Here is a 26,778-nt window from a genome sequence, read left to right as displayed (position 1 = left end):
ACTGTGGTTTATATAGTGAATTTAAATCAACAGTTGTTTAACTAAAGTGCTTCCCAATAAAGAAATACAATTATTGTTACAAATGTACCCAATTAATATTAATTTTAAATTTAAGATCCTACAGTTTTAATTATTGTACAAACTTACCCGATAAACTTAAACTATGAGGGGAAAACCCTTCAATCAAAAAATAAACAAAAATACAATAAAAAAAAATAACACACTGATATTTACAATACGAAAGTATATGACAAATTTAAAGATTAAGATGCAGTAATACTGTTAATTGAACAAATTTACAAGACTAACTTCAATACTAAGAATAAGAATCTACAATATTATTAATGAAAATAATTTACCTGACTAATTTAAGGTTAAGACAAAACATTAATATTGATAAAACTTATTTACCTGACTAACTTAAATACAAAGGACAAATCTTGGCAATATTATTTCTGATACAAACTAACCTGACATTTAAGTATTATGGCTAACATCCTACAAAATCATATATAATACAAATTTGTCTCAGTAATTTAAATATTAAGGCTTTGACCCTATAATACCATTTGAACATTAGGACTAAAACACAGCAGTGTTCTACATTTTATAAATCTACTTGACTAATTTACATGTTAAAGCTAAGACCCTTCAATATTATTTACTGTACAAATTTACTGAACTAACTAAAACACTGAGGTTAAGGCTCTATGATATAAGACACAGAAAACCCAGTGAATCCAAAGATTCCCTGTGAGCAGCAGATAGTATGACAAGTGAAAAGAAAAACTCCCTTTAAACAGAAAAACACCTCCAGCAGAACCAGGCTCAGGGAGGGTGAACATCTGCCTCGACCAGTTGGGTTGAGGGTGAAGGGGGAGAGAAGGACAGTGAGGAGAAACAGATGGAAAACAAACAAGAAAACAAACAAGAAAACATAGTGTTATGAATTTGGCATTCAACCAGCCTCCATCGTTAATCAGTCCACAGGCCCCGCCCATTCATAGTTTTCATATCAGCAGAGATCAGAAAAGATCTGGGATGACTGCATTTTGAAGCTGCGACTTGATTTGTGACACACTAACAGACTTATCCGGTGAGTAGAATTATCTAACAACAAATGCAACACGTAAAGAAGGATTAAAAAAAACAGAATGTGTCTTTATACAGTCTATAGTCATAATTTGATTGGTTAAAGCAACTTATTTGTAATTTACAGGTGTGCACAGATTACACCTGGTGACAGACGGAGAAGAATATTTCACAGTTTGCTACAAGACGATGAGAGATCGGGAATAAAAGAACAGCCTCAGGTAAGTGTAAATTTGACAATGTAAAGACAAAACTATGAAAACATATGAAGGTTAGCAGCTAAAAGGAAAGTAGATTTTAAACTGGCGAGCTGATCTGAAGTGTGAGAAGTGAAACCAAGCATTTTGTTTAAAAGTCAGTTCAAATTACTGTACGCCTACCTATTAACGTTTTTCAAGGTTGAGTCTTTATACATTTCATAATTTTGTACATTTAGCATGTGTATGGCACTTTAAAGTCAAGTTCGGATAATAAAGGTTATGTATAGCTGTGCTCATAAGTTTACATACCCTGGCAAAATTTGTGAAATACTGTTCAATTTTTTTGCAAAATAAGTATGATCTAGGGCTGCAACTATCGATTATTTTAGTTATCGAGTATTCTATCGAACACGGGCGGACATCTGCGGTATATTGTACATACACAGTATAGTAGAGGGGTATTGTACATACATAGGATAGTAGAGGAGTATTGTACATACATAGTATAGTAGAGGGGTATTGTACATACATAGTATAGTAGAGGAGTATTGTACATACATAGTATAGTAGAGGGGTATTGTACATACATAGTATAGTAGAGGAGTATTGTACATACATAGTATAGTAGAGGACTATTGTACATACATAGTATAGTAGAGGAGTATTGTACATACACAGTATAGTAGAGGAGTATTGTACATACACAGTATAGTAGAGGGGTATTGTACATATATAGTATAGTAGAGGAGTATTGTACATACATAGTATAGTAGAGGAGTATTGTACATATATAGTATAGTAGAGGAGTATTGTACATACATAGTATAGTAGAGGGGTATTGTACATATATAGTATAGTAGAGGGGTATTGTACATACATAGTACAGTAGAGGAGTATTGTACATATATAGTATAGTAGAGGAGTATTGTACATATATAGTAGAGGGGTATTGTACATATATAGTAGAGGGGTATTGTACATACATAGTATAGTAGAGGGGTATTGTACATATATAGTAGAGGGGTATTGTACATATATAGTATAGTAGAGGGGGATTGTACATATATAGTATAGTAGAGGGGTATTGTACATACATAGTATAGTAGAGGGGTATTGTACATATATAGTATAGTAGAGGGGTATCTTACATATATAGTAGAGGGGTATTGTACATATATAGTATAGTAGAGGGGTATTGTACATATATAGTATAGTAGAGGGGTATTGTACATATATAGTATAGTAGAGGGGTATTGTACATATATAGTATAGTAGTGGGGTATTGTACATATATAGTAGAGGGGTATTGTACATATATAGTATAGTAGAGGGGGATTGTACATATATAGTATAGTAGAGGGGTATTGTACATACATAGTATAGTAGAGGGGTATTGTACATATATAGTATAGTAGAGGGGTATCTTACATATATAGTAGAGGGGTATTGTACATATATAGTATAGTAGAGGGGTATTGTACATATATAGTATAGTAGAGGGGTATTGTACATATATAGTATAGTAGTGGGGTATTGTACATATATAGTAGAGGGGTATTGTACATATATAGTATAGTAGAGGAGTATTGTATATATATATAAAGTATAGTAGAGGGGTAGTGTACATATATAGTATAGTAGAGGGGTATTGTACATATATAGTAGAGGGGTATTGTACATATATAGTAGAGGGGTATTGTACATATATAGTATAGTAGAGGAGTATTGTATATATATAGTATAGTACAGGGGTATTGTACATACACAGTATAGTAGAGGGGTATTGTACATACATAGTATAGTAGAGGAGTATTGTACATATATAGTATAGTAGAGGGGTATTGTACATACATAGTATAGTAGAGGGGTATTGTACATATATAGTATAGTAGAGGGGTATTGTACATACATAGTATAGTAGAGGGGTATTGTACATATATAGTATAGTAGAGGAGTATTGTACATACATAGTATAGTAGAGGAGTATTGTACATACATAGTATAGTAGAGGGGTATTGTACATACATAGTATAGTAGAGGAGTATTGTACATACATAGGATAGTAGAGGGGTATTGTACATACACAGTATAGTAGAGGAGTATTGTACATACACAGTATAGTAGAGGGGTATTGTACATACACAGTATAGTAGAGGGGTATTGTACATACACAGTATAGTAGAGGGGTATTGTACATATATAGTATAGTAGAGGGGTATTGTACATACACAGTATAGTAGAGGGGTATTGTACATACATAGTATAGTAGAGGGGTATTGTACATACATAGTATAGTAGAGGAGTATTGTACATACATAGTATAGTAGAGGGGTATTGTACATACATAGTATAGTAGAGGAGTATTGTACATATATAGTATAGTAGAGGGGTATTGTACATACACAGTATAGTAGAGGGGTATTGTACATATACAGTATAGTAGAGGGGTATTGTACATACACAGTATAGTAGAGGGGTATTGTACATATATAGTATAGTAGAGGGGTATTGTACATACATAGTATAGTAGAGGAGTATTGTACATACATAGTATAGTAGAGGAGTATTGTACATACATAGTATAGTAGAGGAGTATTGTACATACATAGTATAGTAGAGGGGTATTGTACATACATAGTATAGTAGAGGGGTATTGTACATACATAGTATAGTAGAGGGGTATTGTACATATATAGTATAGTAGAGGGGTATTGTACATACATAGTACAGTAGAGGAGTATTGTACATACATAGTATAGTAGAGGGGTATTGTACATACATAGTATAGTAGAGGGGTATTGTACATATATAGTATAGTAGAGGGGTATTGTACATATATAGTATAGTAGAGGAGTATTGTATATATATATATATATATAGTATAGTAGAGGGGTAGTGTACATATATAGTATAGTAGAGGGGTATTGTACATATATAGTAGAGGGGTATTGTACATATATAGTATAGTAGAGGAGTATTGTATATATATAGTATAGTACAGGGGTATTGTACATATATAGTATAGTAGAGGAGTAGTGTACATATATAGTGTACTACAGGGACTTTCAACTAAAACTAAAGTTAAAACCCAACATGTATTTAGTTGGTGATGTAGAAATCACATAAATATGTTTTTATGTTTTGCCCGTTTAAAGACAAATACGAAAACTGATCAGTTTATTAGTATTGCTTATAGAAAATATTCAATCAGTAACATTAATCTGGTTCAAATTAAAGTTATTTCCTTCATTCTGAGACGGTGTCAGACCTAAATGCATTTCAACACAGTATCATGTTTGACTATATGAAGTTTGATAGTTTTATTGTTCAGCTGTCTGTTATCAATAATCAGCTGCATTAATCGGTAAAATAAATACATTACACTTATTTAAGTTTTCTACCAGAATTCCTGTCTGACATAATTAAAATAATAATTACATAATTTCCAGTAGCAGCTTTTTAAACGAAGCCTCCATTCAGAGAATTTTGCCCTGAGGAAATTTAGCAATCGAATTACTGGAATAACTGAAGGAATCGTTTCCGCCCGAGTATGATCATGGAAAAACTTTTCTTTCATTTAGGGTTAGTAGTCAGACAAAGTTATTTATTATCACACAGTTGTAGTTGCTCTGATCATTCATGTTTTCATTAAAGAATGGTGCATATTTTACCAATTCTGCCAAGTTATGTAAACTAATGAGCACAACTGTACATGCGTGTTCTTTTATGGTCATATTCAGCGACTACAACAGTAGAAACATTACATATTAAATACGAGCTAAGTGCACTCAGGTAAATTTGTAACCTTCATCTTATTAATCTATTCTAAAAATCTTCAGGTAAACGTCTCATTTAAATTTGGTGTATAAAAACAGTGAGTGGACTAGTGGAATTCTTTTAACAATGCCATGCTAACAGGTTGTGGTTGTTGCTGTAAAAATCGTTACACAACATGTTTGGCTGGTTTCCTGAAAAATATTAATAAAGGGGTAAACCACATTGAGTATTTTAAATGACAAACTGTAATTAAAAATTTACTGAGCCAATATTTTGGATACTTTTACCCCTTATGTCACTCAAATGCCAAATGGTTGATCATCCAGTTTGTGTTAAACACTGACTACTGACATGTTTGTGAATTATCCAGAAAACGAGGACATTTAATGATTATTTTTGCTTATTTGTTTACATCAGCAGGCACCGATCTTAGCGGGTGGGATTTCTCTCTTACAAGATGGCAACGGCAGCATCTGGTAAGCCTAGTAGTAAGATTTTATGTCCCATAGCAAAGAGAATGAAAAGGTGTCTATGAAATCTACTTGAATGTGATTATCTTGTCATTCACATTATGTTTTTGAGATCATCCATCTCTGTGTCCAAGGGTTGAATTTGTGGGTAGGAAGGAGGCTGTAGTAACGTAACAATATGCTTAATAATAATGATGATAATAATAAAAACAATAATACCACAGCATGGTGCCAAATGAAGCAACACTAAAATCCTAAACACTGTTGCGTTACTAATATATTTTTGTTGTTTTCTTAGGTATGTCAAAGACTTTTGAATCAAGAAGTAGTGAATAAGGTGGGATGTAATATAAAAGTTAACCAAAAAAATTCGTTTCACTCATTAACATATGCTAGAAAGCAACAAGGGAATCCAGCTAACAGCGTTTATGATTAGGACAGCAGTTTCCAGAAGTGTGCAAACAAACTGGTTTAGTTGGATTTCTGAGAAAGAGGCTGCTGGCACTTAAAGGAGTCAGCAGCATTCAAAACAAACAACAAAAAACTGAGAGAAGTGACTAATGAGGAAATCATTCTGTATAGCAACATTACAACAGAAATATTTCTGCATGTATGTTGAACTCAGCAGTGAGATATGATAAATGTAAGAAACAGTTCTCTAAAACTAGCAACCTTTGCTACTCTCACAAGATGTTACAACACTAAAATGCGCTTTGATCCATTAATAAATATTTTAACACTGAATTACTGAATTTCCCTCTGGGGATTAATAAAGTCAGTCTAACACTAAATTAAAAGGCCTTTTAATTGTGCTGCAATTAAAGTGGTATTGTAGTCATTAGGGGTGGGGGAAATTTCCAATTGTTTGATACATCGCGATTCGGATGTGGACGAATTTGAATCGATTCACAAACGTCCAAATTTCGATTATTTAAATCTGTTAACTAAAGTAATACAGATAGTTCTAAATAACGCGGATCTAAGAACCGCGGTACGCGTCATCTCCAGGACACTTAGGGATGCGCACCTGGAGAGGACACGCCAACACACACACAGAGGACAACAAACATGGCTGACTGCCACCCACCTCGCCGTGAGAGCCAAACAGCTCCTTCTAATTTAAAAGCAGACATGTGGAAACACTTCGGCTTCTACAATGTCGACGGTGGAAGTGAACTGGACAAGAGCCACATTATATGAAATCTATGCACTGCTGCGTACATTGGAGGCCAGATACACCATCCCATCCCAACGCCATTTCACCGACACGGCAATCCCAACACTCTACAACACACATAAATTAAAGATGCATCAATAAACGATTTATAATCGAATTGTAGCCCCTGAGTCGTAATTGTTATCGAATCGTGAGGTGCCCATCGATTCCCACCCCTAGTAGTCATCAACTCTGAGGCCGTGCGGAGCAAAACCTTGTTCCTGAAGCAACAGGCACCTTAAAAACAAACAACAAACTTAGTGACAGCTAACATACAAGTAAAAAGACAAAATTTCTGATTCAGCGACTAAAATATTCTATAATCTCATTATTGCGACAAAAGGCACAACATTAAAGCTTAAGATTTTCCAGTAGGAGCAAACTAGTATATTTTGTGGCTCAGAATGGGCTTTTGGGGGATAACGATGCACAACACTAAGTACGATCATTCTGCGTACAGTCAAGATAATCACTCTATGCTACCTCAATCTTCCTGGTTTTACTAGCCATTTGATAAGCAAAAATGTCTCTCATGAATGAGTGAATGAATCCTAGCTTTTGTATTCTTAACACTGGTCGTTGTGGCAATGATGAGAATCTTTTTGGGAGCATAAAAAACTTCCTCCATGCAGGAAAAACTTGCAAAAAATGTTGGAGCTATGTGTTCCTCTAACAGTGTTCATGTTTACATGAAATCAATCTATGAATGTCACTAACAGAAAGACAAGAACAATTCATTCATAGAATTCTCTACATTTCTAATGTTTTGCTTTGTCTTATTGTTTGGCAGCATCTGATCTCAGGATTGTGATGCTTGGAAAACGCCATGAAGAAAAGACAACACTAGCTGACTTCATCACAGAAAGAAAAGGTGGTTCTTTTCAAAGAACAAACAAGCAATTTGCTCTTATTCATGGAGAGTGGAAGAACAACCCATTCACACTAGTGAAAACAGCAGACGTCTTCAGTTTGCCTCCAGACAAAGTGAAACATGAGATTGAGATGTGTGTTTCTTGTTGTCCTCCTGGACCGAATGTTCTGCTGCTCGTGGTAAACCCGTCTGACTTTACTGAACAGGACAGACAAAACTTGAAGTTGATCCTCAGCTGTTTCAGACAAGACGCCTTTGAATACTCAATGGTTGTAACAGCACACAATGACAAGGGGTGGAACTCCTCAGTGAACCAGCTCACCAGAGACTGTGGACAGCGGCTACACAGAATCAACTTTAAGGGAAGAGATTTTTCTCACTATGACCTTACAGAATTAATGACTCAAATGGAGAATATAGTGAATGACAACAGGGGGGGACATTTAGTGTTTGAGGAAGAGACTCTCCCCATGATGGTGCCAGAACCTGCAAAACCAAAACCCCCTCTAAACCTGGTGCTGTGTGGGAGACATGGAGCCTGGAAGACTTCGGTAGCCAATACCATTCTGGGACAAAGAAAGTCTGGTCCACCTGCTGACTCAGAGTGTGGTAAACAACAGGGAGAGGTGTGTGGACGTCAGGTTTCCGTGGTGGAGCTGCCTGACTTGTGTGGAACACCCAAACGGACAGCAATGAAGGAATCCCAAAAGTGTGTCTCCCTTTGTGAACCCGAGGGCGTCCATGCCTTCATGCTGGTCCTACCTTTGCATTCTCTCACAGATGAAGACAAGACAGAGCTGGAGACAATCCAGAACATTTTCACACCTAGAGTCAAAGACTTCACCATCATTCTTGTGACTGTGGAGGCAAATCCTGCCTTTCCAGCATTTCTGAATTCTGTGAAGGAAGACCAAGAGATTCAACGGTTCTTACAGAGCCTTTGTGAACGACATGTTGTCTTCAATGTCAAGGACAAGCAACAGGTCTCTGAAGTGCTGAATGCTGTGGAAACAATGAGTGCTGGTGGATCCAGAGGCTTCACAGCAGATATGTCTTCCAAACGTCCAGCCACGGCAATTACAAAACGCGTATCTTTCGCTATGTTTGACAGTTGTCAACATCAGAACATACTGCGTCAGAAGATGGTGCTGAGCAAAGAGCCTCTCAGGATGGTGCTGATCGGGAAGACTGGTTGTGGGAAGAGCGCCACGGCAAACACGATTTTGGGTAAAGTATGCTTTCTATCTAAAGTCTGTCTAAAGTCAGTGACGACAGACTGCCAGAAAAAAACAGCAGAGATCGATGGGCGTCTCGTCACTGTGGTCGACACGCCCGGTTTATTCGACACAACTCTGTCCAACGACAAGGTTAAAGAGGAGCTGGTGAAATGCGTCAGTATGCTGGCTCCTGGACCTCATGCTTTCTTACTGGTGCTGCAGATCAGTCGCTTCACAAAGGAGGAAAAAGAAACTGTGGAGCTGATCAAGGAGTTTTTTGGCGAGCAGTCGAAAGATTTCATCATGCTAATATTCACCAGAGGAGATGAACTCGGAAATCAAACAATCGAGAGTTACTTAAAAGAAGGAAGTGGTGAGTTTATGGAGAAACTGATGACAGAATGTGGAAGACGATATCATGTCTTTAATAACAACGACAGAAGCAATCGCACTCAAGTCAGGGAACTGCTAAAGAAGGTGGAGTCAATGATGAAGCAAAACAGCGGTCGCCACTACACCTCAGAGATGTTCCAAGAGGCCGAGGCTGCCATAGAAAAGGAAATGCAGAAGCACAAGACGGAGACAGAAAGACAGATCCAGAGAGAGCAAAACCACCTTCAAAGAAAACATAAAGAAGAAATGCAATTGAAGAAGAAAAGATTTGATGAGCTAAAAGCTCCATTTGAACAAGAAACTGCACAGAGAACCCAGCAAGTGAAAGAAAAGGAGGAACACATTAAAATGACGCAGGAGAGGATCAAGAGAGAAAGAGAAGAGAGAGAAGAAGAAGAAAAGAAAAAGAAAATTCAGGAGGACGTCCAACAACGGCAGTGGAATCAAAAAGATGATTCTCTGAAGACACAAATAGCATTGGCTTCAGAGAAAAGAGCAGACAGGACGGTCTTAATAAAGAGTAGAGAAAAAATGAGTAAGGAACGAGTGGCCTGGGAGCGGGAACAACGGGAATGGTGGGAGAGACGCTACTATGAGGATGAACGGAGACGAGAGGAGGCGGAAAGACAACTCGCCAAGCTCCGAGAAGAATGTGAGAGGGAGATAAATGAGATCAGAAGAAGAGAAGAGGATCGAATCAGAAGAGAACAAGAGGAAAAAGAGTTGAAACAATTACAAGAAAGTCATCAGAGGGAAATGGAGGAAATAAGGAGGATAAATGAAGAAAATGCCAGAAAGCAAGCAGAAGAGCGCAGTGAATTCAGACTCAGATACGCTCTGGAGGCTTCAGCTGAGACGGAAAAGCATCAGCGGGAATTAGAGGAGATGAAGCAGAAGCAGCAACTACAAAATGACTTTTTGTTAGTGCAGCTGACAAAAAAGAAAATACACCGGAAAGACTTTGACAATCTACAGAAGAGACAAGAAGAGCAAATGTATACGCTGAAGCAGGCGCTCTTCTTCCACACGAAAGAGGATCAGGAACAGCAAATCAAAGACCTGAAGAAAATACATCAACAGGAGAGAAATGACTGGATCCAGGAACAAGTAGAGAAAGCTGCACAGGACAAGAAGTGCAGCATTTCATAAGATGTTTAGTTTTTCTAGCAGCAACAGTTTCAGCTGATAAGAGCTGGGATTATTTTGTCTTGATCCTACTGAATTTATGTCAAGTTGTTCAGGTACTGTTACTGTATTTAACTAAGGCGTGACAAATAAATAATGTAAATGTTTAAAAACTGTAAAAAAATAAAAGAAAAAACAGAGAAATTTAAAAACTGAAATGTACGGTCACACATTGTTAAAGAACAAATTACTATTTGCAAAAATACAGATTGTGGATGTGGACATTATTAACAGATTTGGCCTGTGTTTTTACAGTAAATAATGACATTTTTGTGTGTTTAAATACAGAGAAACTAATTTTAAGCACAAATGTTGTGAAAGAACAAATTATTGTTTGTAAAAATGTAGACAGAGAATGTGGACATTATTGACAGTCCTGTTTGGCCTGTTTTTTTGATTGTTTTTACAATTAACGTAAATTAATAATTTTTTTTTCTGTGATTTTACAAGACATTTACTCAACAAAACTGGAAAAATGTGTAAAATAAAACCTGTTGATCACTTCATACAGTGTAATTGTGTTACTGATGGCTGAAGGAAATTCTTACCAGCTGCTGTTTTTAATGTTGTTGAAATTTTGTTATATTCTCATGTTGCACCAATCAAAACTTTTACCTGACATTGCTTGTTTTTTTTGTTTGTTTGTTTTAAACTTTAAATTGAGATATAACAGCAAATGTTAACTGTACTGGTAAAAATCTCAAGAGGAAGCATATGAATTATTCACATTTTAATTTTTGTTGAGCAAGAAATGTATTTTATTTATATATATATATATATTTATATATATATATATATATATATATATATATATATATATATATATATATATATATATATATATGTTGCTAACTTGTGAGAAAATTTGACTATATCTGACAAGGCACACGCTAATTATCTTTACAGATCAGTTGTATTCATAATTAAACATTCTATACAACAAGATACTCAATCTCTATTCTGCACAATCTGCAAATATATTCTACTGTTTCTTGTAAACACATGCAGTATTTTAGAAATGCATACAGGTGAATGAAGTTGTTCGATTGTGTAACTTTTTACTGTGACATTACTGAACACCTGTGTGCTATGAGACTACAAACCAGATGTTAAATGGGTGGACATATTGAAGAAAACGCTGTTTTCTACTGCAGGCCTAAACAACAAGCTCACCAAAAATGACAAGCAGCTGTTTCTGTTTGTGTATTTAGGTCAGTGGGGCAGAAAAAACCATTGAAAAACCTTTTATTTTAACACCACTATGAAGTCAGACGTGACTATAGGGTTAAAATAAAAGCACTCTGACAGCATCCAGAAAAATGTCAAGGATGTAGCAATTATTCAAGATTTGTAGAAACACATGACAGCTTCAAACGTCTGATTTATGAACTTTTCTGTGTAAAATCATTTTTAAAATTGATGATTGATGCTTTAAGACATATTTAACTTGAGTGGCTTGCATGTGTGTTGTTCATAAATGCGACAAATTCTGCAGCTTAGTGCCAAACTGCTGAGTTTATAGACCATTAGTGGCTTCATTTTGTCTGAGGAAGGTGAGTTTTCTGTAGTGAAGTTGACATTTACAACACAAGCGCTGCCACTGTTGACTTGCAAGTGTCAGATTTTATCACAGCGATGGTTCCTTGGACTATGTGAGTGAAAAGTTGCTCTCCTGTGGGACGAGTATTACCGGTTTAGTTTTTTAATAGGAGTGTAGAACACGTAGCTGAGTTAAAACACCCACACAGTACACACACGTTCTGAGAAAGAGTGACACCACAAGGATCTCACCTGGTGAGTACTCTCTACAAATTAAATTCAACAAATGTCGAAAAGTACATAGATCAATATGTATCGTGTTTAAAGGACTGCATATTTAAATGTTTAATTAAACTAAAGGTGTTGTTATATACTATGAAAATATAATCAAATTCAAACATTTAATAAAAGTCAAACTACAAGTTCAGTGCAGCATATTACGGTACGGAACGCTGAAATAGACGATTATATTTTCTGTTCGCCTGAATCTAAGAATTTAATCTAAATATCTGTTCGTGATGAAACAATTTACCTTTGTGTATTATCAGATTATACTTAAGATGTGGTGACATGTATTTACATTTTATATTTGACAACCACAAAAAAGCACAGATGTCGTTTTATATAATAAACATACCACCTATTTGGGTATACTTCTTAGATCATTATTACACCTGTGCTTTTCCTGCTATGACACATCACAGTAAGAACCGCCCTGACAGGTGGAACAGATGAGGAAGCTCTTCAGCTAACTCTGTCTGTGCATGCCATTTGGCTCACGTCATGTGATTTACTGTAATGGGGGAAAGATAAATGATTGTATCTGCTTACCTTGTATGTTAATACTATTTTATGTATGACACCTTGTAAAAATGGAATTTATGTGGAGTTTTTCCTGCACAGAAGAACTCTAAAACAGGTTTCAGCCATCACCAAAAAAAATGAACACAATAGAAAATTTTTAAAGGATTTCTTTCTACTCAAGTTTAAAAGAAATTTCAGTTTATCAAATGGTCAGAAAAAAAAACAGGAAAATGGAGATTTCTGTCAACTAAGGGAACACAGACTCATTATCTTACAGTAAATGGATAACTCATGCTTAGTGTTGAATGTAATCACCCCCACAGTTGCTAAAAATAAAAGTTAATCAGCAGTACTAGTGCTGGGCGATATGGAAAAAATCATATATCGCAGTATGGATTATTTTATATCACGATAACGATATATATCACGATATACCACAACAAAGTATGTTATCAGTTATTCTCTGAAAAGTTTGACAAAACTGTCATTGCTTACTTTTCTCCATGAAACTTCAACCTGTTGCTAGGGCTGGACCTGAATATCCGAATATTCGGTCCCCATGGTGGTACGTGGATATTAATTTTGAGATCCGAATATTCTGAATATTTTATTCTTCCTTATTTTCACCTATGTAAACTTAGAGTATGCATAGTGACAAGAAAACACTAATACAATCGTCGCAGGCTATTTAATGATATATTTGCTGTAATAACTGATAAAATTGGGTTAGAAACGATAGAAACGATAGATGAGAAATGGCACGATAGACACTTTTCTATCGTTCTCACGATATGTATCGTCATATCGCCCAGCACTAAGCAGTGCAAAGCATAATTGTAATAAAGTAACACTGAAGTGGTTAAAACAAATCCAACATGCTGTTTGGACTTGTGAGGTTTTACAGGAAGAAACTGACACTGGAACCTGAAAGGGCTTGTGCAACGGATTCCATTTTTCAGATTTTTCAGAAACAGGGTTCTAGACTGTGACCAAAACTGTCACACTTGCGACTTTTGTTTGGGAGTGTGAGTTAAAATTTCAAGCGGTCGCATTATGCTAGTGCATGACGATTGCTGAGCTGTATTTGTGTCGCTCTAACCGGCAAAGACAGCTACTGTGTTCACCACAGTGGTGGAAAAAAGGACTTGTATAACTTTGGTGCTCTGCAGTGTTTATACCCTGTAAATCTCTCACACATCACTGCACGTTGCAGTTCCTGGTTAACTGGTCCTTACTGTCCACATGCAGATCTCTCCATTGGTATCATTTAATGTACAAATCCATCCTTCATCTGCTGCGGACATATTTATCCTCTTTCATGCCACGTAAACAGTTCAGGCATAATCTACGTTCCCAGGACTTCATTACTTTCACTGTCCCCTCGGTCCGCACAGAACTCGGCAAAACAGCTTTTTCTTACTCTGCTGCCTCAACCTGGAACTCACTACAGTGGAGTCTGAAGCTGTCCCGCTTCGTTCACCTGGTGGACTTCAGACATATTTTAAAAACTATGGAAATATCATCTTTTAGGACTTGTTCTTGTTCTTAGTGTTGTTATATTTAACTTTATTGCTTGGCGCTTTGCACATCTATTTTGACGTCTGTTATTTTTTATCATGAACCTGTAACTCAGTGTTATATTATATTGTTATATTGTCTCAGGTCTCTTAGTGTTGTTTGTCAGTGACTCAGTGTTGTTTTGTTATGCTATTTGAGGACAGGTCTCTCTTGAGAATGAGACCCTGTGTCTCAATGAGACTACCTGTGTAAAGGTTAAATTAAATTTTTTTTTAAATAGTTTACTCTTTTCAAAATAATTTTTGATCACACTTGTCTGAGCACAGCGCCACCAAGCAGCAGCTGCCACAGCCTGCAATGTGGGGCGTTTAGGGAACATGGGTAAATTTTAGTGTCTATCAATAAGAAAATGTTCAGCAAGTGATGCATTTCGCATTGTGACAAGGTGGGAGATGCAACCAATTGAGAAAGTTGGTCACACACCAGTGAAAAGTGAGTCTGGAGCCCCGCTTAAAATACAAATGTTAAAATACTCAAAGCAGGTCTTCATAGTTGTATTAAAGCAGTATCTGGATTATCTAGAGCAAGTAGCACTGTTGATGGAAAACAGTTAGTTCACACCTGTGTGTCAGTGTTTTCATTCCGTCTTGTTTTTCTTTAACCCCAGCCGACACCAAGTTTCCATTCTGGTGAAAATATGGCAGCGTCTGCAGCACGAGGTGAGTCTAAGTACTGCTCACAATAGAAACTACTCTGTTTAAAATACACCTTTGGTTTTGAAATAACTTGAACTATTGTAAGACTTTGGAAGCTTTGAGTGTTTGGAAACTTCTATAGTGAATCAAGGCAGACTGTTGCAGCCGCGATTTTCGAAAACTGTAGCGCTGACTTAAGTTGACCGATGACGGAAGCCAAAACCAACTGACACCATTACGTAGTTTTTAAGTAAAATCAAACAAATGCATTCATGCATCACAGTAGCCTGAATAAATAATAGCCAACCAGTGGAAAAAGTAGCCAGCCAGGTGGTGCCAGTGCATCTACCAAATTTCTAGTCTCCTTGTGCTGTTAAAAAAAGCACCAGGTAAAAAAGATAATTCACTCATTCGTTTATTTATTAAGCCTATAAATGTCTGTGTGGCGTATTTGGAAAATGCAGCACTTTTAATGGAATTTGTTAATCCTTACTGTACCATCGACACACTGCTGCCAACAGTGTTTTCTGCTGTCATCAGATTCTACATTTTGCCACCATTTGCCATCATGCTTGCGTTGTTTTGAAGTGGAGGCTAGGAAAAAATGTACCAACAAAAAAAGGCACAACTTGTTAAATTAAATTCTAATTTTTTTTAAATCATTATGAATGAACTAAAGACTATTTCCACTGCTGACTAACCTGTCAATTATTTCGTCTACAAATGCCAGAAACTTGTAAAAACTGTCAGTCGGTGGTTTCTATAGCTCAAAATGACAGATGTTTTATTTTGTCAACAAAACATTCAGTTTATGTCACAGAGGAAAATAGTCACCAGGAAATATTCACATTAAAGAAAATGGAATGAGGAGAATTTAAACTTTTTTGGTCAAAAAAATAAATAATTCTAACTAATTGACCGATCATTAAAATAGTTAATGATTATTTTAAAAACAGACAATAATTGATTCACTGTTGCAGATCCATCTTTTTCAATAATAAATTTATATAATAAAACAGTCAGCTGGGCTTCAGTGAGCTCTGGACAGGTATCATCAAATGAATGAGAGGGTTTTTCAAAGACATTCTGTTTATTATTAGGTAAAAAATCAAGACCTGTCCTTATATAACTTCGATAGATGAATGTCTGACAAAAAAAAAATCGTAATAACAAATACCTAACTGAAGCGATAGCGATAATAAACAATCATGTTATTTGTGTTTTTCAGCAGCATCTGAACTCAGAATTGTGACTTTTGGAAAGAGTCAAAATGTGATAACACTTGGCAACTTCATCACTGGGAAAAAGGATTCTATACTTCAGAAAGTATCAAAGAAATGCACCGTGCATGGAGAGTGGAGGAAAATACCCATAACTGTGGTGACAACGGCAGACGTCTTCAGTCTTCCTGAGGATAAAGTCCGACATGAAATGAAGATGTGCGTCGCTCGGTGTCCTCCTGGACCAAATGTTCTGCTGCTGTTAGTGAAGCCTTCTGATTTCACTGAACAGGACAGACTAAAGCTAAAATCTGCTCTCAGTTTCTTTGGTGCAGATGCTTTTAAACACGCAATGGTCATCGTAACGCACGACAACAAGGAAAAGAATTTGGCGGTGGATCAAATCATCCAAGAATGCAGACACAGGCAGCACAAGATTGACTTTGACAAAAGAAATTTTCATGACTGTGATCTTGAAGCGCTGATGGAAAAGATGAATCAAATCGTGAGTGACAACAGGGGAGGACATTTGAATTTTACTGAAGGTTTGGATTACACGGAAGAACCGGAATGCACAATAACAAAACCTCCTCTGAACCTGGTGCTGTGCGGGAGGTTTGGAGTTGGGAAAACTTCGGCATCTAAGGCCATCCTTGGAGAAACAAAGCCTGGTCTGACTGCCAACGCTTCAGGGTGTGTTAAAACCCAGGGAGTGGTGTGTGGACGTTTGGTTTCTCTGCTGGAGCTGCCTCCTCTATATGGAAAACCTCATAACACAGTAAGGAAGGAAGCATTCAGCTGCATCTCACTCTGTGGACCGGAGGGCGTCCATGCCTTCATCCTGGTCCTACCTCTGGATCCACCCACTGACAAAGACAAAGCAGAGCTGGAGACCATCAGAAACACACTCAGCTCTCAGGCCAACAACTTCACCATGATTGTTTTTACGGTGGAGTCAGATCCTACAGCTCCAGCTGTTGTTAACTTTGTAAAAACCTGCAGAGAAATTCAAGATCTCTGTGACAGCTGCAGTGGGCGATATGTTGTCCTCAACATCAATGACCGACAGCAGATCTCTCAGGTACTGGATGCTGTGGAAAAGATACAAGCTGTGACATCCAAAGGCTTCACAAAGGAAATGATGGCAAAGCCCCGGATGAGTAGGGCTGTAAAATGCAGATCTGACTCGGACATTGTACATGACCAAAAACAGCGCCCTGACCGCCTCAGGATGGTGCTGATCGGGAAGACCGGCAGTGGAAAGAGTGCCACGGCAAACACGATTTTGGGGGAGAAAGACCGTTTTCGGTCTAAAGTCAGCATGAAATCAGTGACCAAGATTTGCGAGAAAGAAGAAGCAGAGATCGATGGGCGTCTCGTCACTGTGGTCGACACGCCCGGTTTATTCGACACGACTCTGTCCAACAACAAGGTTAAAGAGGAGCTGGTGAAATGCGTCAGCATGCTGGCTCCTGGACCTCATGCTTTCTTACTGGTGCTGCAGATCGGTCGCTTCACAAAGGAGGAAAAAGAGACTGTGGAGCTGATCAAGGAGTTTTTTGGCAAGAAGTCGAAAGATTTCATCATGCTAATATTCACCAGAGGAGATGAACTCAGAAATCAAACAATCGAGAGTTACATAGAAGAAGACAGCGATGACTTTGTCAAAAAACTGACAAATGAATGTGGACAAAGATACCACGTCGTTAACAACAATGATCAGAAGAATCGCACTCAAGTCAGCCAGCTGCTTAACAAGGTGGAGTCAATGATGAGGGAGAATGGCGGTCGCTACTACACCTCAGAGATGTTCCAAGAGGCCGAGGCTGCCATACAAAAGGAAATGCAGAGGATCCTCAAGGTGAAAGAGGAAGAGATACAGAAAGAGAAGAAGGACCTCAAAAGACAACATGAAGAAAAAATGCAGGAGAAGAAGCACGCAATTGAACAAGAAAGAGTGAAAGCAGAGAAAGCGCTCAGAGAAAAGGAGGAACGCCTTAACAAAGAGGAGGAGAACAAGAAAAAGTCAGAGGAAAAACTAGCACAAGAGCAGAGGAAGAGAAAACAAGAAGATGAAATTCAGCGACAGCAGTGGGAACAAAAAGAGCAGAACGTTAAAGACAGAAAGCTGATGCAGAGTGGGGAAGATGTACAACAACAACGAGAAGACTGGGAGAAAAAACGAAAAGAATGGTGGGAAAAACAAATTCAAGAGGATCAACAGAGACAACAGGAGGAGAAAGCTCGCCTGAAAAAGCTCAGAGAGGAATATGAGAAGGAAAAAAACGAATATGAACAGAGAAGACGAGAAGAAGATCGACTCAGAAAGGAACACGACGAAAAGGAATGGAAAGAATTACAAGAAAATTTCTACAGGAAAGTGGAGATTATGAAGATAAAAAACGAAGAGGAGGCCAGAAAGCAAGCAGAGGAGTTCAATGAGTTCAGACACAGATACACCGAAGACTTTGCAGCTCTGGTCGTAAGGCATGAGAAGGAGGTGGATGATATGAAGCAAAGGCAGCAACAGAACACTGACTTCATGATAAAACAGCTCAACACAAACAAGGCGTTTCAGAAAGACTTTGAACAACTGAAGAAAAGGCAGGAGGAAGAAATGAAAGGGCTTAAAGACACTGATCCAGCACAAGAACAAGTTGATGAACTACAGAAAGCACACGAGGCGGAAATAAACAACTGGATACAGGAACATGTGAAGAAGGCCACAGCAGGAAGAGCCTGTTGCATTTTATGAGATGTTTTCTAACAACAGCAGCCAAGTTTCAGTCGAGAGACAGCGGAACACTTTGGTTTCATATTCACAACGCACACTGTAAATAAAAGTGACACAAAACATGGAGAAAATCTGGAGGCAAAGGTGCCAAAAAAATTATAAGAACAATTTTTCACGTTCAAAAACTGCAAAAACAGTGAAAATCTGGCAGCAAAGGTGCCACAAAAAATACAAGAAAAATGCTTCAAGATTGTGATGTTCAAATACTGCAAAAATGATGAAATAATGGCAAATATCTGTAAAATAATGATATTTTTAGACGACTTAAATATAGTAAATTTGTGTAATTTTATGTTGCTGTTGCTTGTTTTAAGTTGACTAAATTACTATTTCTTAAAATACAGATTTTTGATTATTATTATTGTTGTTTTTTGTGTTTTTAAAAATCATGAAACATGTAAATTAATGCTTTTTTTCTGTGATGTGATCAATAATTTAAGAAAAGAGTGGAACTCTATAAACCTTTTGCTGAATTAAATACAGTAAAAAAAAGTGTGATTTTAGAGTTATATTATTTACAATTCTGACCTATGTTTTAATGCTTAATATTTTGTTATCCTCTTAATTTAGCACACCTTTGACTAAGCATATTACATTATTTTATTAATATCTGATAGACAAACTGTGACAGTGGATAAAATGGTAGATAGCAGTTTCTGTGTAGTTTATTTGAATAAAGCCAGTGTGTACTTTTCTATAAATCTGATCATGTTTTTACTGTGTTCTTTTACTTGTAAATAAACTACAGAGTATAAGGTAATGATAAATGCAGTGATTTCATTTTGATTTTATCCAGAGCTGGTGTTACCCTCATTTAAGCATCTTCAACATGTAACAATCATTGTCTTCAAATAATTTCTAGCCATAGTCTGTAGAAGGGGTTTCTTTGTAGACCTACACACAGATGAACAAGTAAATAAATAAACCACATTCGAACATGTAAATAAAAAACCTGGCTTCGTGAGTGGCGCAACTCCCAAAATAAATGAGAGCATCAGTTGTTTTGTGTTCTACATAATGGGCTTTACTATCACAAATAGAAGTTTTTTGACATGACAAGTAACCACAGCTGGTTTGTTATTACTTGCTAGCATGCATGCACCAACATCAATGAAAAATAAAATGTAATTCTACATGGTTATAATGCTATGCTGTTACTTTGATTTCAGATAGTTTCCAGCTGGCACGTGATTTTCTGGACTCATCTTTATGAATTTTTTTTAAATTATCTCAACTTTATGGCTTTGGATTTTAGAATAAACAACAAATATTTGTGATAGATGACTGTATTTTAAACCATGTGAATGACTTTGGGTCAAATTCTGCTATTTAAAATGTGTTATACACTTGATTGGAACTACTCGCTTCAGCCTCCAGATGTGATCAGGACACAGAGGGGAGACTCTTGCTGCTCCAGGGTGAATTTGTGATCTATATTGGGATTAACGTGCATCATTATACTGCAAAAGCATGTACTGTGACATAGACTGGTTAATATTGTACACTCAGTGTTACTACTAATCTGCTTCTACTTCATGTCAAGCATAACTACACTGTAGCCCAGTGAACTCTTCAAAAATAAAAGTATTATGCTTTTGTTTAACAGTATTTACATTTAACTTTCTTCTACCAGTCATTTCTTAACTGCATCTCTCCGGTATCTGGGTTGTTTTGTGTATCCAAACTAGCCTGGGCATGTAAAGTAAAACACACCATGGAAAACATCATTCAGAGTTATACAATCACTGTAGCTGTAATATGTTTGTGTCGTCATATTGTTTTGCGTAAGTACAGCTGCATCCTGCTGCTGACAAGTTCAACCTGTTTTAACTAACCTTGATGAGAAAACCCTTGTGCTGATCCACACCTATACCAGTTCTCAGGGAAATTCCAAATCCTCTGATTCATGCTAATGGCTCTGTCTGCAAACAAGACCATTTTCTCTGACAAAAAAAACACAAGAAAGCCCAAGTTCTTCTTCTGTAATTGTTGTTAAAATGTAAAATTCACGTGTTGTAAAGATGCTGCTCTGATGTCAATCGGACTGTCAGCTTCATGTGCCCAACCCCAGATGTCATAAATCAGTTATCACCTCTGATTTTATTAGCGTTTACGAGCAGCTTTGTTGCTGTGCCCATACAGGGTGCTACCATGTCAACGATGAAAAATTACACAATAAGCAATTCATCTGAAACTAGAAAAACAGAAAATACAAAGTGAATGTATAAATGTATGTATAAAAAATATATCTACTTTAAAATGAAATAAATAATGAAAGAAGCATATTGAATATCCTCAGGTGGTCCAGTAAAAAAAAATTGACCAGAAACTAGTTTTGCACTTATCAGAATACAATAATTACGCTGAGAACCTCAACTATGAATTTAATAAGAAGTGAACCACAATGATAAAAAAAATTCAGCAAGAACCTTGGATAAATGCAGCAGAACCGAGGAAAAACAGAAACCTTTGTATTAAATTCTGAAAATGAAAAACAAGCGTATTAAATTGTCTATCTAGCATTTCATGTGCTTAAGAATATATTCTTTCACTATACAGTTTAAGTACAGCTGTTGCACAACAGGTGAGTTAAGCTGAATTATTTTTGTTTACTGAATGTTGTTAACTACTTATTTGGGAGTAAATAAAATTGTGAGAATATTAAGTAGTAAAATGAATTAATTATATTCAATTTACATGCTAATTTCTAGTTATTTAAAGTATATTTGTAGCTGCCTGACAGACATTATGGGGTAAAACAATCCTACATGAAGCTATAGAAGGATTATATGTGAGGACTGAATGTGTCAACAAGACAACAAGAAAACAACACAAGAAAGATTGTTGCAAATCAGCTCAGCCACATCAGACCAGAGAATGTTTTTCCTCATGCTCTCCAGGTTCAGTCAAAGTTACAATCAAAGCACAGGAGCGCTGCACTTCACACACACTTTACGCAGGACTTTCAAAACCAAGAACAATATCTGAGTTCAAGGGTTGGTATTTTCACATTTCTCTACTATTCCATCTTTAAAAATTCCAGCCAGCTTAATGCTCTGAACCCCAAAAATACACAAGCGAGTGTGAAAAGCATGTTTTCTTGGAAAAAAAAGTCAACACAATCACACCATTCCTCAGAGCCAGAAACTGTAAAAACCAAAAGAACGGTGAGACTTTAAACTTCGGATGGTCTGTGGATGTGAAATGTCTCTTATAGTAGCCAAGAAAATTCACCAAAAATAAACCATTTGCCTCAAGACTTCCTTCGTTTTTTAATTTTTGTAAAATAAGCAACTACACAAAATCTGCTTTTCTTTATTCTTCTTTATGATTTATGGTTTCCTAACTGTCATACTACATGGTACTGCTGTAAATCACATGGATTAAGGGCACTGCTGGAGCACACACCACTGAATGTTAGTCAGAGAATTAGGACTTGTTCTTACCGGTACTGTACAACCATCATGTTCTGCTCTCCACAGTGTCTGGCACAGCGGATATACCTCATCCAGCTGGACTTACTGGGATCATTACCATCGATAAAGTGCTGCAACGTCCCCTCTGCATCGTAGATCTGAAACATAAATATACAGAGTCACAATTTAAAGCAGCACATCAACGTGCATATCTACAGGCCATAGACGTAAGACTTCAGACATAAATGAAATTTAGCTTTTATTTTTGGAGAAAAATGACATTTCCTAGTGAAGATGGCAGCTTCTTTATAATTTCCTTTCAATCTGTGACTTACATTCCAAATTTACCATCAAACCCTTACATGTGAGAGGCTGGAAGCATCAAATGTTTGGTGTTTTAATTTTTAAAAATGAGGGAAACAACTGACAGATTATTCCATTCTCTGAATCCCAAGCAGTCTCTGGGCATTTCTTTGTTCCTGTCACATTTTTCCTCACTGTTGCCTCATTTTTCACTACAATATAAAGTGAATGGAAACAGCACAACCATGACTAGAAGGAAAGGGGGTTAAAAAATCTGTTTTGTGCAGCATGACAACGTTATAATATTATGAAACATAAGAAAAGAAAAAAAACTGAAGTTGAACTTCCTTTATTGCTCCAAAAATGACCAAAAAAACAAGCGAAAAAACTATGCTTTTTCATAATGTCGACAACACAGATAGCAGATTTGGTGTGATTATTACTAGTTTTTTTATTTATTTGTGTTTATAGTGTTGCAGGACTTAGTTAACTGAACTTTTTCTCGGCACCTTTATCCTTTGTCCCAAACTATTTAAAAGGAGGTCCCCCAGACTACAGAACAGTTTTAACCTGTAAATTAACCCAATCTCACTCCACCTGTAGCTAAAACTTACAACTCCAATCCAGTTGAGTGGTTCGCAAACATCGAATTATGATTATAGATTCATAAATTAAAATTAGACTAATTCCACAGCATACAGTTTGGTTTACTGTTCTGAAAATCAATACAAATCAGAGCACTTTAAGTATTAGATCATTTGTACATTTAAACATACATTTACACAGCTGCAGCTTGCATTATTCAGTATTCTGATTTGTGATCTGTAAGTTTGAGCACATTAGGACATTTTAAGCCACATAACACCTGATCTACATATTTAAACACTTATTTCATAAACTACGTGATACATGAAACAACTTTCTAAACACAAGTAACGATCTGGGGAGGTTTTATGGTGATATCAGGTTTTTTAAAAGTACCCTACTCACCTATAATGTCTTCCTTTAACCGATTATTATCATTAACCAGATGCTGCTTAACGAAATTAAACATAGCAAACTGCGTCACGATCGTTTTAATGAGATTTCGGGGCTTTACAGTTACTAAGATAAACGAGACAGACCTCGAGCTGATAAAAGTTATTTTTCCTACCTCTATAGGGTCTTTTTGGAGGTTATTAACATTCTAAAAACCAGTGGAAATTAGATGCTAAACCTGGAATTAGCTCTTCCCCGGTTCGACGGACGCCATTACACGAACGGCCGTTTCTTCTACGGAGGTGCCGCCATCTTGTGGTCCAAACGGCCGCATATTTTAACAAGAAAAGCCCCAAAACGGAGCGCCGCGGACAGATTAGCGGCACATAATTTAGTATTATGTAAATTTAGTTCGATTATTACCGCTAACGTCGAGTTATAGATAAAATAAAGGAAAGTTTACCGTTGAAAACGTCCGCCGTCGAACTGGGACCACAAACCTCCTCTTCACGCTGTATCACTCCGCCAGGCCGCATCACCGCAATACAGCGACGGACCACACAGTTAAATAGTTCCTCCTTTCAAAATGTTCACTATTATCAGGTTGAATGTTTATAAATTCATCCAAAATATATTTTATGAAACTACATTTTTGGTGCATTTGTTTTTAAATGTAATTTCATCCATTTTCTTTTTAAATATATCGTGTTTTGTCATTTTGTGTCTCGTGTTTTGTTTGTGTAATTTTGTCTTGTGTTTTGTCATTTTGTGTTACATTTTTTTATTGTCTCATTTTTGTTGTTTTGTGTCTGTTGTCTCATTTTTATCATTTTGTTTATCATTTTTGTCATTTTGTGTCTTGTTTTTGTTGTGTTGTGTCTCATTTTTGTCATTTGTGTGTCTTGTCTTTGTCATATTGTGTTGCATTTTTGTCGTTTTGTGTCTCGTTTTTGTCTTTTGTGTCTTGTCTGTGTAATTTTGTCTTGTTTGCCGTTCGACTGTTTTTTGTTATTTATGTCTCATTTTTATTTTGTCTTGTTTTTGTCATTTTGTCTGTTTTTGTTGTTTTGTGTCTCATTTTTGTCATTTTGTGTCTCTTTTTTGTCATTTTGTGTGTCATGCTTCATCCATTTTCTACTCTATTACAGCAGATATTTTAATATAACAGCGCGAGGATTCATTATAGAGGTAAAATGAAATAAAAATAAGGGGAAGACATGTTTGTATTAGATGTGTGGTCTCTTCAAAGTAACATACAAACTAGTACACACAGATCTATGAATGATTAAAAAGTCTCACCTGATATCCTGAAATGTTTATGTTTATGTTCTATTTTATGACACCTGCAGCTTCAGTGGAGCTGAAAATACACAAACCTTCAGTTAAATAATACTGTGTTCTGCAGTATTTATACGCAGAGTTCAGGTTAAGTGATGAACTGTAAATCTGCAGGTTGTATAAGGATATTTATGATACAGCAAAACAAAGAGAAATATGTTTATTATTCAAGATTAATCGCACGAGCTGCTGAAAACGATCCCTGTACTTGCAGCTCAGACCGAAAGAAATAAGTCGGGTTGATTTGAAAAGTTTTAAACAAGTGTGTGCCACTAATCATTAAGGCTGTTATCCGCCGTCAGGCCGAGCTGTGATTATTACAGGCGCTAACCGTTATACAAACCTGATTTAAACCAGGCTAAAAGCCTCGCCGCTCCCTGTGCCAGCTACAGAAACCACTTCTGAGGACTAAAAATAGGTTTTCAAGGCGACACGTCAGACCTGGAATATAAACCAAACCGGTTTCCATTTAGAGGAAGAGGACTTTTCTGTTTCACTGCTCACTGAAGGAGGTCCTAACTTCCTCTTTTATACATATAATAATAATATTAAATTGCTTTGTGTCTCATTTTCGTTGTTTTATGTTTCACTTTTGTCATTTTGTGTCTTGTTTTTGTCATTTCGATTAAATTTGTCGTCTTTCTGACTGAGACCTGAGTCATTTAAATTAACAGTGTAATGATGCTGCCACCTCCATGCTTGACGGTAGCCATAGTGTCCAGAGGAGTCGCAGATAAACCAGAAGATCAAAACCAGAAGAACCAGACTTTTGTGTCTCGTTTTTGTTATTTTGTGTCTTCTTTGTCATTTTGTGTCTTTTTTGTCGTTTTGTGTCTTGTTTTTGTCATTTCAACTAAATTTGTCATCTTTCTGCCTCAGACTTGAGTTAAATTGACAGTATAATGATGCTGCCACCTCCATGCCTGATGGTAGGTTTAGTGTCCAGAGGAGTCAAAGATAAACCAGTAGATTGAAACCAGAAGAACCAAACTTTTGTGTCCCGTTTTTTGTCGTTTTGTGTTTCGTTTTTGTTATTTTGTGTCTCATTTTTATTGTTTTATGTCTCGTTTTTGCCACTTAGTGTCTTGTTTTTGTCATTTAGTGTCTTGTTTTTGTTGCTTTGTGTCTTGTTTTTGTCATTTTGTGTCTTGTTTTTGTCATTTTGTGTCTTGTTTTTGCCATTTTGTGTCTTGTTTTTGTTGTTTTGTGTCGTTTTGTTGCTTTGTCTTGTTTTTGTCATTTTGTGTCTTGCTTTTGTTGTTTTGTGTCTCGTTGTTGGAGTTTTGTGTCTTGTTTTTGGAGTTTTGTGTCTTGTCTGTGTCATTTTGTGTCATATTTGTGTATCAGCAGTATCCTGCTGTTAACATTCTAGTTTTTAGCTCCAAAAACTCATCAGATTTTACAGCATTTGACTGTATTTTGTAAAAATAAATAAATACATAAAACAAAATAGAACTGCAGCTGTAGTTCGTTGCATTTTGTATAGAAAAAAAATCAAGTATTTCTTTTCTCCAGGCAGTAAATAAATAAACACAACAACATTTCTAGGAGTGTGGACAGTTCGGAGTTATAATTAACCCTAATTTTTAAAAAATTTGCCACTGGAAGCACCAGAAGCTGCTCATCTAACGTCAGCTGTAAAGTTTTTAAATAATCTGGACGTCTGCTAGTGGACGGAACAACCGGGTGAATAAACATAGATAAAACTTTGGATGTCTCCGGCTCAGTGTTCATCATTAATCCATCCGTCCA

General features: G+C 36.6%; 3 protein-coding genes across 6 annotated transcripts in view; 2 read left to right on the top strand and 1 right to left on the bottom strand.

Annotated features, from left to right (window-relative positions):
* The window catches only part of prdm6 (PR domain containing 6), a 124,671-nt gene that overhangs the window by 66,618 nt on the left and 31,275 nt on the right, over nt 1-26,778 (bottom strand). For both annotated transcript variants that reach the window (XM_055011440.1, XM_055011441.1), the window contains exon 5: nt 22,438-22,565. In XM_055011440.1, the coding sequence (XP_054867415.1) occupies nt 22,438-22,565 (128 nt within the window). The remainder of the gene's footprint in view (nt 1-22,437; nt 22,566-26,778) is intronic.
* Nucleotides 1,037-10,927, top strand: LOC111566911 (GTPase IMAP family member 8-like). 2 transcript variants are annotated; one of them, XM_023267726.3, is made up of 4 exons: nt 1,037-1,096; nt 1,220-1,313; nt 5,487-5,545; nt 7,546-10,927. In XM_023267726.3, exons 3-4 carry the CDS (start codon nt 5,527-5,529, stop codon nt 10,383-10,385), a joined length of 2,859 nt encoding a protein of 952 aa, XP_023123494.2. In that variant the 5' UTR covers nt 1,037-1,096; nt 1,220-1,313; nt 5,487-5,526; the 3' UTR covers nt 10,386-10,927. The 2 variants fall into 2 exon arrangements, with proteins under 2 accessions (XP_023123494.2, XP_035802906.1); XM_035947013.2 differs by having other exon boundaries at nt 1,044-1,096; nt 5,490-5,545.
* On the top strand, nt 12,126-20,594 carry LOC111566910 (GTPase IMAP family member 8-like). 2 transcript variants are annotated; one of them, XM_023267724.3, is made up of 3 exons: nt 12,126-12,215; nt 14,950-15,001; nt 16,206-20,594. In XM_023267724.3, exons 2-3 carry the CDS (start codon nt 14,980-14,982, stop codon nt 18,950-18,952), a joined length of 2,769 nt encoding a protein of 922 aa, XP_023123492.1. In that variant the 5' UTR covers nt 12,126-12,215; nt 14,950-14,979; the 3' UTR covers nt 18,953-20,594. The 2 variants fall into 2 exon arrangements, with proteins under 2 accessions (XP_023123492.1, XP_023123493.1); XM_023267725.3 differs by having other exon boundaries at nt 12,136-12,215; nt 16,209-20,594.

Source organism: Amphiprion ocellaris, chromosome 6 (genome assembly GCF_022539595.1).
Source record: "Amphiprion ocellaris isolate individual 3 ecotype Okinawa chromosome 6, ASM2253959v1, whole genome shotgun sequence".
NCBI classification, from domain to species: Eukaryota; Metazoa; Chordata; class Actinopteri; family Pomacentridae; genus Amphiprion; species Amphiprion ocellaris.
Note: the sequence above shows the minus strand (reverse complement) of the source record. Positions and strands in the feature narration are given on the sequence as shown.